Source organism: Wasmannia auropunctata, unplaced genomic scaffold (assembly GCF_000956235.1).
Source record: "Wasmannia auropunctata unplaced genomic scaffold, wasmannia.A_1.0 LD336002.1, whole genome shotgun sequence".
Classification (NCBI taxonomy): Eukaryota; Metazoa; Arthropoda; class Insecta; order Hymenoptera; family Formicidae; genus Wasmannia; species Wasmannia auropunctata.
The window spans coordinates 738571-753790 of NW_012026888.1; the positions used below are offsets into that span (position 1 = coordinate 738571).

At 41.7% G+C, this 15220-nt stretch overlaps 1 protein-coding gene across 1 annotated transcript; it reads right to left on the minus strand.

Annotated features, from left to right (window-relative positions):
- Positions 1 to 767: 767 nt before the first annotated feature.
- On the minus strand, positions 768 to 14952 carry LOC105453160 (chondroitin sulfate proteoglycan 4). Its single transcript, XM_011694896.1, has 8 exons — positions 14901 to 14952; positions 11153 to 11747; positions 10442 to 10696; positions 9006 to 9203; positions 7893 to 8094; positions 4962 to 7679; positions 4274 to 4680; positions 768 to 4068 (listed from the first exon to the last, which is right to left on the minus strand). The coding sequence occupies exons 1-8, from the start codon at positions 14936 to 14938 to the stop codon at positions 2101 to 2103; spliced, it is 6381 nt and encodes a 2126-aa protein (XP_011693198.1). The 5' UTR covers positions 14939 to 14952; the 3' UTR covers positions 768 to 2100.
- Positions 14953 to 15220: the final 268 nt, after the last annotated feature.

Here is a 15220-nt window from a genome sequence, read left to right on the forward strand (position 1 = left end):
CCTTTTCTAATATTATAATAATAATTATATTATTTTATACTAATATATAAAAATCTTTTAATTAATATCTCCTCTATATCATAAAAATAATTCCATTAAATAAAAATTTGACTGTTTATTTGGTCTAATTAATTTATTGGAATTATTCGACCGGAATCAATGTTATATTTTTGTTTACTATTGTTATTAAAACGTTTATTTTTGCTTAATAATTATACCTGTGGAATTAATTGTATTATTATTGTGAATTATATGTATAACATGCGAATTTATTCAATATTGGCCGAAAGTGGATTTATTAAGATTACCGTGAATTCAGAGATAACGTAACGTAAAATTTTTCTTAAAAATCAACGAATTCATCAACACGCCTCTATTAATAAATTTTCTCAGATAATACTGAAATCGCGCACGCACAACCCCGTTCATCGCTTATGAATTACGAACTTCGTCGCGCGTCAACGATTCGTAGTAGAAAAGATCTACTCTCACCCGTGTAAAAAACAGTTTATAGACTTTGACTTGTTACTGTTAATTCGCATTTAAAATACGTCAAATAATCGTATTATTTGGCCTAATGTTTATCGCTCGCTAAAGCTTGCACAAAAAACAAAATAGATGAGAATTGTGCATTTCGTAAATGATTCTACGTAATTCCATTCAAGATAATCATCGTAACAATTCGTCGTGAAAAAAATATAAAAGAAAAATGATTATAATGGAAACAACGCTATCAATCGTTTTTACTATTAATGATAACATAAACAATTCAGAAAAAATTATTAATCTGCTGTTATGGCACATTTTTAACAAGACAACCGTAATTCAATGCATATCGCTACATAAAGATAAAATACGTGTTATTATATTGTCGTAAAAAGAGCAACTCGAGATCTTCCTGCATTTCGCCGGACAAAATGTTAATTGTCTTATTAATTAACGTTTATTTGCACGATATGAGCAACATCAAAACAGTCGGGATATCGATAGGATGAAATGATCGCATGCGAGATCTATATAAAAGGCAAAATGAGAGTTTGACTTGTACACAGTACGACGGTATAAAAAGATATGTCGAAACTCGAGTATAGCTATTAATATAAATGCATTTTGTTTGCGTTCTTTGGTGGCAAGTAACAAGTAACAGGAACATACATATTCTCGATTACATTGTATATATTTGATCATTGTACGATACAGTGTCACAAAGTTCCTGTATTAACCCGATTACTCGATGTTTCCTTTGTTTATAGCTTTAAAACGAAAGTTCCGTTTTTTTTTTTAAGTCTTGATGCTTCGATTTTTATGTGGAACTTACGACAGTAGGGATCGATAAATGCCACTTTTATATAACGATCTTACTATCCTAGATTTTTACAAAAGGTGTAAAAATGGAAGGAGGTAAAGGAACACAAAAATTTTTTCTGAAAAATCTGTACTCTAGAACGAGTCAGTAAACCGACGGACTTTTTCGCTTAGACCAGAATTGAGTTCGTCATAAAAATCTTGCTTCAGTGAACAATCGGTCTGCCTTTTCAGTCGATCGAATTTATCTCGATCCGCCGGAAGAAAGGGGGCGTAGTGTGGACATATACGAAAAATCGACATGTTGTGATTAATGGAAAGAATGTCAGCAGAGTCAGACATTTCTTAGGCACATTGAGCTCGTGATAGCGGCGATAGTCGTGACATTCAAGAAGATCTAGATTTCCTGCTTATATCCTGTTTTAGGCTAATAGTACACGAGACACTGCGAACTATCCCGGATCGCGAATTATTAATCATCGAGGTTTCGATTCATAGGTCTCTCCAATAATCTAAGAGTTCCTTTGCTTTTCCAATTATCGGCTGCTATATCGAGATCGGACGCTGACAATCATCGAGTGTCAGTTCACTATTATTCGATACACGTTTGGCGCGATAATTTCGGGCTTCAACGAACGATCTCTGTAAAACTTCGTCGCAGATTTCACTTTTCTTAGGCACATTAAGTCCATGATATCCACGATAGTCTCGTACAATTTCGAACAATTTTCGTATGAAATACGTCGAGAGTCGCTACGGCTTACTTCGCGTAAACCGCAACGTGTTTCTCTCCTGCTAGACCCAGTACTGATCCCTCCTCAGCAACGGGTTCTTCTTGGTCCTTTGAGTTGTGGCCGACTGGCAGGGTAGATCGGAAGTGTCGAAGCTACTCCATTCATCGCCGTCCGCCACGCCGTAGGGATATCTTGCGGACACGTCGACCTCCGAACCGCTTTCCAGAGGGCTCAAGGGTATCACCTTACACTGCGGTAATGTCGAGGGCAACATCGGCAAAGGCGTGCTGGCCGTCACGCTGTTGTGATCGTTACTAAAAGGCTTGAGGTGTGGAGTGGCGGGCATCAAATGATCCGGAGGTCTGGGAAGTGGCATCACCCCGACGGCAGGCGTGGTCTCCGGTTTTTCCTCCTCGGCGTGCTTGTATTTGTTGTGCCGACACCTGATCGTGATGATCACGACCACTCCGAGAAGGAACACGCCGAGCAACATGCCGAGGATCAGCAGATAATCGTTGCTCATGTTCGGCGCGATCGCCATCTCGCCCTCGTGACCGACCGGATCCATTGGACCGCCCAGTGTGATATTGTCGTCGTCTATGTCGAGCTTAATGTGAAATTCAAAGTCGCCCACGGCCGGCTGGAAGATGGATGCCGCGAGAGTGAAGCTGAAGCTGTCCGCGACACCGTCTATCGACGGTATTTTTCTGCATACCAGATATATCACTCCCGAGATAATCTCCTGGTGTGAGAAACGCGTCACTTCTCGCTCGCGCGCGCCTCTCTTCTCGCCGGACGACGAGGAGCTCCTGATGATCCTCTTGATCTTCGCGTATTTTGGCTTCCTCACGACGGTGTAAAGGGGATTGCTGGTCCTAACTGGAATTAACTTCGCTAGAGGAGTCGCGTCCAGATATTGTATGGTTATTCGATTCTTTTCGCCCGCCAACGCCGTCATCGAGTTCATGATCATGAGAGGCACGACCTTGATCTCTACGCGTATGTGCTTCTGCTCGAAACCGCTCAATCGCGCCGACATTTCCAAGCTGTCGTTCGACACTGTCATATCGGTCTGCATGAACATCACGCTTTTCGACAGCAGATCGGTCTGCTTGAACGTCGCTGCAGCGCCGTCCCGTACGTACAATATTCCGTGTTTCGGATGCGTCGTAATCTCGTAAGTCACCAAATCTTGACGCGCGTTCGTATCGAGCTTAATATCGTTCTCCGTGATAAGCGCCACGTTTGAACCTTGCTGCAAATTTACCGGACCGGATACCGTCACATTCAGTCGTATAGCTAAAATGTGGATATTGAAAACCCTATAGATCGGATTGTAGACGCCATCCCAGACTCTGAAGTAGAAAGAAGCGGTTTGTAACGTGCCATTGTGTTCGTATACCATTCGATTAGAGTCCACGTCGTATTGGGTAAACTTCTCCACCGGGCGCACCTCCGAGGTGTTTTGATCAAATGGCAAAAGCAGTAATCTACCGAATGTCGGCCCTGAAATCACGTCGTATATAATTTCTTCCGGCGGAGTATCAGGATCGGTGGTCAAAAGGTTCTCCCGGGTGATGGTCTGATTTTGATTTTGCACGACCTTGAGGTACGGATTGTTGGTGACGAGTTTGAAAGGCTGATCGTTGATCGGCTCGACGACGACGGGAATGCTGGTGTTGCAAAGTAATACGTGGCCGGGTGTCAAGTGCAGCGAGAATTGAATGCGATCTTCCAGGGTGTCCGAGTGATCGTGATAGTAAGCGATTTTTCCGCCCTCGATTTGCGGTTGCGAAAAAGTGGTCACGTTTAAATCGGGTAGTAACATCACGTGTCCATGACTAGGTTGGTGAACCAATCTCGACAATACCACCGGATTCGGGATGCCGGCGTTAATTTGTAGAAATGACACGATGCCGCTTATATTCATGACGACCTCCGCGGAGCCACCCTCAATGACTCTCACGTTTTTCGTGGAAATATATCGATCTAAGCCTCCGCTCGAAACTGATATATCTATTTGGAAAACCTGAGATATACAAAGCAGACGTGTTAGAGATACAGTTAACATTACTTCTCGAAATTCTTAGTTTTAAATATTAAAGACATTGCATTTCTTAATTTACTAAAAATACCATCTTTTATAAATTATAAAGTACGGTGAGTGTGTTTAATAAAAGATAAATAAATATTTACAATAGATATTAAACATATTTCGTCACATTTTTTTATACCTGATTTGTTAAAGTTCCAGCGAAGTGTGTTTCGACGTCGAATGTGAAAGAGTCATTGGCCGTAAGGTCCATGAACTGCTTGGTGTGCTCGTAAATTACTTTACTATTGTTTATATCTTTCTGAGTAAATCGCTCGACCTCAAGCCACACCCCTTCACTTGTCTCCATTATAACTTTGCCTAAATGGGGTCCATTTCGCACAATGTATCTAATCTCCCTCGCTTCGTCAGAACACGTCGTTAATAAGAGCTTGTCTGATATTAATTTCCTAGTAAGGGGGAAGACATTAAGGGGCATATTGTGTTCGATGTTCAGACGAATTGGCTTTGTGGTGACCAGAATTGTGTAAGACTTCGTTGTGTGTACACCATCGCTTAAAATGAAATTTATTTCGCCATCAGATCCATCTGAAAAAAATATTGTACATTTTCATCTCTTTATATTAAATGTTGTATTAAAAATTTACAATTTTATTAATTAAAAAGATATTATAATTGCAGTTCGATTTTCCGAAAGTATATTACGAAATCTTGAAATTATTATGCATTTATTTTATATGTATAATTTATTATATAATTATATAAATCATTAATTTTAACATTATATTTGTATGCACATAAATGTAGAAAATTCTATAAAACAGGCCGTCTATTTAAATTAATACCTCTGAATATTGTAATATACTTACTCGTATGCGTGAATATCACTTGCAACTCATTGATTTGGCTCTGTGTAAAATTATAAATGTCCACGTCGGGTGAGGTGATTAATGAGATGTATCCATTTCTCACTCCAGTAACGTTGAATGTTATATCGTACGGGGCAGTGTCATTGTCTGCAGCTGCTAAGTTTGTCGACGTCAAAATAACGGAACCGCCTTGCCAAATGTTTAGCTTAGTTCTATTCACTAGCACGGGAATCTCGTCGTTAACGGGCTGGACGATGATCGATACATCAAAGGGCTCGCTCACTTTGTCACTAGCGGTAACCACCATCCTGAAGGAGTCCCTCAAAAATTCATCTCCGTTGTGCTTGTACAGTATGACCCCAGCGTTCAGATGCTTTTGCGAAAACTTCTTCACCTGGGTGTTCTTCGTGGCATCGAGAATCGTGCCGTGCCTCGGTTTCTCTACTATTCTATAATCTGATATCTTACCGGCGTAATACGGCGTCACAACTAAGAAGTTCGTCTCGCTTAGTATCACGCTTTTCCCCTCCACCACGATGAAGCTCTTCGCCTCGACGTAGAGTTTCTCCGGCACTACCACGAAGTTCACACTTAGACCGCGCAACCACGTAATACCGTTGGTAACGTCCACGACGAAACGATCGTTCGTCTGATTCATCACCGATTGAACGTAGAAGACGCGATTGTCGTTTATCAGACTCTGCTCGAAATGCTTCACCGCGTTACCGCTGTACTCCTCCCTCACCTCCTCGCTCTGCTCGTCGTGGATTTGTAGTTCTAGATAGCCGTTCCGCGGCCACTCTCGCACGAAATAGACAATTTCCGTTGGCGATATTTTGGGATGCATTATCTCGAGGCTCTTCCGATTCAGCAGAATGCTAGTGGCTTCCTCGACGAACAGCGTCTTGTTGTTTTGAATAATCAACGATTCCCAATAGCTCTCTGGATAGATCTTGATTGTGAACACACCTTCGGCATCTGCGCCCTTGACGAACACTTTAAATCTAAAAGTGTCTTTTGTTAATGATCCACCCAAGTGCTTGTATAACACAATACCGTGCTTCAAATCGTCTTCCGTAAAACTGCTCGACTCTCTATTGTGCTTCATCAATTTACCGTACTTTGGTTTTTCCCATACACTGTATTTTATGTCCTTCTCCGAAACATACACGTTCGTTTCTATCTCCAATTCTTTCGATTGAAGTACCACGGACTTGTTGAACTGGACGATCGAACCGTTGCTCTCTCGTAACCTGATGTACGGCGGGCTGGCTTGAATTTCAAGAACACCAGTCCTGTAAAAGTGACCGTCGGTGATGCCGAATTCAATTTTCTCGCGTTCATCTCCCTGATGCCGGAAAAGTATCATACCGTCGTTGATATCTTGTTGCGAGAATTCGCGTATTTGTACCGAGGGATTAGTTATCCTGTATAATCCACTCTTCCGCGCATCCCTCCTGGTGTAAATAAGCTCGCTCGTTCTAGTATCAATGTCCTTATCCATGTACGCGAGGTCCTTGTTTGTTAACAGTTTTTCGCCTCTCGACACGACGTAAAAAACTCTATCGATCGTTCGCTCTGGCGGATTATCATTTTTCATGATGATCTCAATTCGAAATTTCCCGACGTACATAAAATCCGTGGAATCCATGGACGTTGCCACAAACTCGAAAGAATCTTCTTTTGTCTCGGAATCATCGTGCACATAATATACCGTTTGCGTCAATACGTCTTCTAACGTAAAAGACGAGACATTTTTTTGATCCTGCAATATCGAACTGTTTGCGATGGAGAGCCAACCGTGATCCGGTTTGATGGTGAGATTGTATATCAGAGAGGATACACCGTATTCCTTCGGATTCACATGTGTGATTCTCAAAGGTACTTTCGAGCCTTCGTCAACTTTCAAGTTTTCCGCACCCTCCAGTGGTTTGCTGTTCTTGCCGAGATAGTATCGAACTTTCAAATTGGCGTGTATATCGACGCACTGAGGCGCGTTAACTTTAAACGTTATTTCGTCGAGGATATTGGAATAGGATCGTCTGAATAGACGGTAGCTCAGTCTATCGGCCTCGATGTCTTCCTGCGTGAAGGTATCAGCCGCCACGAGTTTATGATCGAACAGAAATAAATTGCCGTATCTTGGTCCCGTTATGAGAGTAAAGACGATCTTACTTGGTGTTGTAACCAGCGGATTCGTCTGGTACCTCAAGTGGCCGCTCGTGATAGTGACGTTCGACGTATTGGTGAGATTAATAGGCACCCTTCTGGTCTCCTTCAGCTCGAGATCGATGAAAGTAATGCGGAAGTCGTAGGTCTGCTGGGTCTTCACCTCGCGCACGCTCGCTTGGAATTTAAACTCGTCCTGATTAGGGCTGCCGACGTTATGAAGGTAACGAACGATGTGTAATTCCATGTCCCGGCTGGTAAAGTGGTCTACGTTCGCCCAACTGCCGGATACGTCCTTCAATTTCTGCAAAACACCAAATTGTGGCGGCGAGACGACGTCGTAACGAATGTCGATGGTGTTGTCGTCCGAGTTTGTGGCGAACGAGAGATTCGCCGGTGTCAGGTAAGAGAACGAACGATGCACCACAATGAGGCCGGTATTGTGCATCAGCTTGATTTGCAGCGGGTAAGCTGATACGCGCAGATACGCGGGCTGACTACTCTCGATGCCATCGCTCACTTGTAAACCCAACATTGCATTCGGTTTAGCTGAAAAATTAAATACGTTTTGTTCATAAAAGCTTTCGAAAATAAAAGCTATTGAAAATGTAATGCTTCATATATTCTTCATTGCCGTGTGCATTTATATGCACATTTAAAATTAAACATATTGCAACGACAATATAAAAAGATAAACAAAATATGTTATAATTTAAGAATATGTAACGCTCTTTTTGCGATCAATAATAATGAATCCGTTACCGTTTCCACGATGCACATACGCGATGAGACCTTGCATCAATTCGGCTTGCGTGAACGTGTCGATAGGTCGAAACGGATGAGTAACTCTCTCGATGTGCCCCGCGTCGGTGTCTGCTCGTAAAACCGTATAAATCAGCATTTCCGACGGGGTGTCGGCGTCTATAGCCCATATTAACTCCTTGGTCAGTGTTTTTCTTGTACCCTGCAAATATGAGCGTTTTTCCGCACATTTTATATTTGCCTAAAATCATCCGGCGAATACTGCACAGGCATATTGGTTGAAAGGATTCAGCGAATTGGCGAAAAATTGCGCTGTTATTTCCGCGCTGACGTAAAAAAAAACGCATCAGGCGAGATATAGCGAATATTTTTGCACCATGATATTTTATATCAATATATTCGTTTAGCAATCAATTTTTTTCTACTGAAAGATAATTTGAGAAAATAAATTAATATAAAAGATCTTGTTTTCATTTTAATATTATTATGCAATTAATACGACAATTACATTTTAATGAACGCTTAAAAAATAATTGACGGTCAATTAATAACTATTCATGCTGTTTTCGCGTATTTGCTGTAAAATGGCTGTAGCGTACTTAAGCACGTCGGGACCGTCTCGGCGTGCACGGGGTTAAATGAACGTAAATATTGCAATTATAATTTCCGTCTTCATATTTCACGAGTATTGCTCTTCCGAGAATTTGCATCCGGATCGAGAAAGAAATATGCGTTATGCGCGTGCACGGTATACACACGCGCATACCCTCGAGCTTACACGCGCAGTTAATTAAGAGCGATGACCGGCGCGCGAGCGAGTTAAATCGATTTCGTCGCGGCTAAATTACCACGTTCTCCGAAGATGCACGAGCCACAAATAAGCTACTATTTCATCTGGCCTCCATTAATTGATTTAGTTGAGTGGCGTGAACTGCCGGCCGTTGTTTCGGCCAAGCCAGACGTAACGTGTCTCGAATTATCGCGCACCGTCGCCGCGCCGCGCCGGTGACTTGACGAAAAATGTGTCGTGATATAAACGCGTCGCTGGTCGAGGCTAGATAAAAAAAAAAAAAGAAGGAAGGAAGGAGCTTACAGTTTATTTTCGTGTCTTACTTGAGCCAGACGCAGCACTTTCGCGGTCGGGATCTCGAGTAACGGCGGGTCATTGACAGGAGTGACATTAACGTGAAGAGGGAATCTGAGGCGTCCTTGGAGGTATCCTGGAAGCGCATAGCCTGTCCCGGCCACCAACGTCAATTCCAGAATCATGCTGTCCTCTGTGGTTTCGCTACCGTCATGCATATACTGTATCTGTTGGGGAAGTGAATTATCATAAGGATACTGCTGTACGCCATATCTAACGTATAATACAGCAACGTTCACATACAGCACATAATCGGATAATTCATGCGGTTTTGAGAAAGCCTGTATTGCTAAACGATTACTAATGAATCGCAAATTTGCGAACAAAAAGACACGGTTTGTTCACATTTTTTTTTTTACATCCGCGCTTCCTCGTAAAATAAATCTGCATACGAAAGAAATCGCGCGAATATCAATAATCTGTTATGTATCGCAATATCGGGTTAGGGGCAACCGTGCGACGAGGAATGTGTGAACTTCAACTTGCGCGATAGCTCCGCTCGTTTCACGAGAATCTCAATCGGCAAACACACACTACATCGTGCTACAGAATCAGAATTAATCATGGGAGAGTACGTCAGAGAGTGCCCGACTCGTGTTATCCTTTCTAGCGTTTGATCTAACACTCGAGATCGACCGCGGTTCAAAATTAATTAGAGCGACAGGAGTTAAATCGTCGATTAGCATATCGAGTGGGCGTCGTCCCCGTGGATGAGAGCCGAGTCGAGACAATAAGGGGAAGACGCGAGTTTTTTCTTCCTCCCCGTTCTTTTTTTTTTTTTTTTTTAACAATTAGAAAGCAATTGGCAATAAACGATAGACGATGGCGCGGCTGGTGAAAAACCGCCGATACGCGATCCTTAACGAAAAACCATTAATGAGCGGTGGCGGGGGCGGTTTATAAATAGAGCACTGTCGCTAGATAAATTGAGTGTGGGTAGCGGGAGGAGCAGGCGAGCGAGCGAGCGAGCGAGAGCACGACAAGTCGGCCGACCCTCCCATGTTCCCGCCGCTAACGATTCTAAAGTTAGTCCTTACGGCGCGTACTATGTATAGCAGCGCGTGGTTCCTATGACGAACTGGAAGAACACATGACTTTCCACGTTTCTCCGTGCCTTCTACGGCCTATGCCCGGCCGGCCGGCTCGGGCCGCGTTTAGTCACCTGATATATTAATTAACGTCAGGTGCACGCTGACCGAGTTTCGCCTCTTACACATGCTCCCCCGCAAACTCCTCCGACGATTTCGAGTTTTATCGTCACGCGTGTAACCGACGGGTGAACACTAATATCGCGGCAATCGTCGCGACCGCGGACTCACGATCGAGCAACCAGTTTGACACGGAAACTGAACGTTAATTAGAGGATTTGGCAAATTGATGATTGGCTGATTGGGCCAGAGATTACCTTATCCCGATTAATGTCTTGCAACGTGAAGGAGTGATCATTTCGAGATGTTAGGAGATCCAACGCCAATGTTCCGTAAGTTGGCGGTGTCACCAAGGTAAATGTGACACCAACTTCTTCCACGCCGTATTTGGCGATGTCCAGTACCATCGCGATGTTTTCGCTCGTTACCAACACGTGTTCCCCCTCGAACACTATTAGAGGACTCAAAGAGAGAATTTCCAAATTTACAGGAAGGGTGGTATTCGAATAGATCTGCAAACATACCATATCGATTCTTTATTTTATAGATGTAAATATCATTAGTCTTATCTCAATATTATCAAGATTTATATGTTATATATATATATATATATATATATATATATATGTACATGTTGCTAATATTGCTTTATATTATATACCTATGTATATAATAAAAATTTTATATCTGTATATAAAATATATATACATATAAAATCTTCATGATATATGATACAATCTTCATTATTAGATATCAATTCAGTAAAGATGCAAATAATGTTAAATATTTTCATGTTACTAACATCGCAATGAAGAGTAATCTATGTATAGGCAGTATCTTGACTAAGTTAACTATGCATCTCCGTAAATCCATACGCTAGTTGCCGGTGACATAATTAGCTCGCAACCGCAACGTAACCCTCGCCAAGTGGGTGGAGCGTCATTGAAACTCAATTAAAATTGATCTACCTTGTAGTCCTCGGCGTAATTCGGCTTGATGCACAGCGACTGGTCGCAGTTACACCTGAATGAGTTGACACCCAGTTGCATGCACGATGCACCGGATACGCAGGGATCGGCTTCGATACACGGATATCCCCAGACGCAGCCCACGACGATGCCCTGGCTGACCTTGACGTCCGCTAAACCGAGGTCCTTGTTGTCGAGGATCATGTTGCGTATGCAGCCCTTGTAACTCACGTCGCCGGATCTAAGGCCCTTGCCCAAGGCCCGAGCGCGTTTGTTCAACTCCGTGCCGCCGATGTACAATGTATCTGCCAGATCGAGGAACCGATTGCCACCGGATGGCAGAGCCATTGTTTTCTCGTGACGGTCAACGGCGATGCCGAGCCCGTTCGGATTGAAATCCACGGTTATGCTGTGCCATTTACCGTCAGCCACCAGAGTGCCGTGCGTCAACTCGGTCGGGCCGTTTCCTTTATTCATCAATAGCCGAATCTTACCCTCGAGCAGCTCAATACCTAGGTAATCGGCGTAGGATGATTGCCCCGTGTTATACAGCAACAGGCCACTGTCGGCACCGGTCTTCAGCTCGAATTCCCATCTGCAAAGTCGTAAGATGGAATTGGCAGGAAACTTCGTTACTGCCCCTTAAGAATGGACTGCGCAACCGAATCGGACTCGTCTGATGTTACGGCCGTTACACAACGGCTTCATGAGACCATGGAGAATACTTTTCTAGATAATGCTGCTGATACCGATGCTGTTGAGGGCGAAATAACGGAAACTTCGATATTACTATGCATCTTAGCGATCGGATTAGAATTTCGCGGCTGATTCTCCACATGATTCACAAGCGTTGCAACAGCAGTATTAATATAACAAAGTAATATAAATATATATATATATATATATATATCAATCAATTTGTTATATATATATATATATATATATATAATACATATATAATGAATTGATTGATTGAACATAACACCATTAAATAATGCATTTTGTTGAAAGACTACAATGGATTCTTTTTTGAAAAAAAAAAAAACAAATTGAACTGTAACTGATAAGATATATACAAAATTCTGTAAGATTAATTAAGATATAAAATACTATAAATTAAAATCCCGACAGTTTAAAGATGTGATAATTTAAATCTTCAAGAATATTGCTTCTACAAGATAATTGTATGTTTTGCTCTTCGTTTAATCATCGTTCTTGAAACAGTACGGTGTTCAGACCTCACTACAGAACGCGATTAAACAAGCGAAACGTTATTCGTGCAACACGAGTTAAACGAGCGAGGCAATGCAAACGATGGTAGCAAGGGGGAGAAAGAAGATTGTTCGCCGTGAATTTATAATTGTAATCAAATCAAATTTCGCTCAGTCGACTTCTACCCGAAGAAACTTTGGGGCGAGTGATTTTCGCATTTTGTGCGGAAAGATGCCACGACTGCTGCGAACACGAAAGCCGATTATTTACTTCAGCGGGTGGATTCATTACTTTGCTTTTGAAGTAACATCACAGCGAAGTGCTACAATAGTGGTTACGAAAGCGGAGTAGACTTTCATCGTCATAACAGACAGATGCAATAATACACAATAACGCGATAGCAACGTATACTGCGGCTTTGAAATTACTGTTGCGTGTATTTGTATGTATTTGTGTGTACTACAAATACTAATTATATTAAAAAATATCATATTATTATACCGCACATTCTTAATGTAATTATTTCATATTGTTACCGATATCACAATTGTTACGATATCCCTCTACTTTCTGCACTTTTATTACCTTTGTTAACAACAAAGAGAAAAAAAATGAAATTTAAAAAATGAAATTAAAATACTTACATATACACGCATGTCATAAGCTCCAAACCAAGTTTAATTAATTATATATTTATAATGAAACTTCTAACAGATCACGATTATCTCATCGAAAATTAGCTGATTATTCAACTCTGTTAAATACGGGAGTTAGTGAAAATACCTGTTATGTTAGTCAGTGTCTTACCGCGCAATACAGTTCGCAACGGTTGTAAGCAAACGTGTACCTGTGCGAATTGTAAACGCAATTAGTTGTTTACCGTGATGCTGGAGGTTCGCTAAGGATTCTAATACGGTCCGCTTGTGTCTCTACATTCCTCATCAATCGATGCTTTGCTTCCGAAAGCGCAGTATAATATGTTTGTTCTTTGTACGCTAATGACCGGTGAAAATTAAATCCGTTCAAAAAATTTCAGCGGTTGAAATTACAAAAAGACATTCGGGGCTCTCATTTCTATTTTAATTTCTTCAAGCTTCATCGATTTAAATTGACTAAAAACACGAGATGCGAAAATTATAGCTCGATCCACGTTAAATACGACAATTCCGTCGCGCGTTTTGTGCGCGACGGAAGAAAACCAATGAATTAAATAACGATTAAAACGGCGAAGGAAAAGTGCACTCGGTTGAAGTGGAGACAACTCGAACGTCTAATATGAGCCATGCATACACGTGGCACTTGAATCTTCCAGATCGATTGAACTCAGAAAGCGCACGACGAAATCTTCACGGTTCATCGGCTTCACGTAGAACGCCGCGGAAGGAAGACAGTTACGACTGTCCAGTCATCCATTCGATTTCTCCTTGACTATCTACTTATCCGTTTATCGACGAGGATCTAGCGGTGTGCACTATGGGTACCTGGGTTCTCTCGATGCGAGAAGAGAGGTCGGTTTCTCTCAAACATTTATGCGAACAAAAAAAATCGAGCTGACCTTTTGTCTCGCTTTTAGCCGCATTAACGCAACAGGTTCCAACATTTATTTTCTCAGATAAGTGCTGAATTAAGGTACTACTCGGAACTAGTGTGCTTTTAATTCGGGACAACAAAAGAGTCAGAGTACCTACGCGGCCGGGGGCTTCTCTACGAACGTACAAGACACGGGAAACCATGCGTGCAACCAGGACTTAACTATCTGCATGTGAAGGCCGGTATTAACCGCGCTTACTCAGTGTACACCGCATTCGTGTGAAAATGAAGCGTTTTTCCGCCTCTTAGTATACTCCCGAATAATTTTCACGAGGATAGCACAGCGAGGACACATCTGGCTCACCGAAGTTTTTAGTCTCCTCGGACGTGCTTAGCATTTTTCGTACTACAGTCGCGTAAACGGAGAGTGTTTGCGTTCTTCTTGCGAAAGATTAATAACTAAAATAAAAATAAAAAAGAAGTAAGATGAAAGTATAAATAGTGAAACGAAATATCCTGTGTAGAGCCACTATTGGAAATATATCCTACGTACATTTTTCAATGTAAACATCCCCGCTGAGCTTTTAATTTATAGAAACAAAGGCTTTCGAGGTCGTGGTTCTATTCTGAGATACTCTGAGATATACCGAGAATCCGGAAAACCACAATGTACACAATCTACTCCTGGGAGACTCGCGATATGCTTGTCCATGTCCACTTCGCTCAGATAAAAATGACGCGTTTGTATGTCTCGAAAACTCTCTAATTCATTTTAAAAAATATTACGTATATTTGTGCGCATTCTTAGTTACATTCTGCTGGTTTAGTTACAACCAGCTTTCTATTTCGGTAACATATATATATTTTTTCTAACTCAATGTTAGAATTATATAAAAAAACCTCTAAATTACTTCTTTGATAATTATTATATCCTATACGTCGAAAGCATATTAAAGTTATCGTTATCGTAAACAGAATTTATTATTCAATTCAAATTGCACTCTACCTGCGAGTGCTATGTTGTATACTACAATATTTGTTCATTAATGTAAATAGATGACCTGTGACTCTGCGTCGTGAATAGTATTAATTCCACAAATGATCGCTGGCACACTAAGTAGCTTTATCATTATAAGCTTTCGAGCCAATCGACTGTTACCGCCTCGTCGAAGTGCCGCACTGAAAAGAGGGATCAAAGTGTTCCCATTGACGAAGCATCGTTGCCTGTCTCGTTGTGGGAGTTAACAGTGACGTAACTCCCGCGATTGAAACAGTTGCTCCCGAGCTCTTCGAGAAACGTAACAACGTTCTCATGGGTTTTAATCA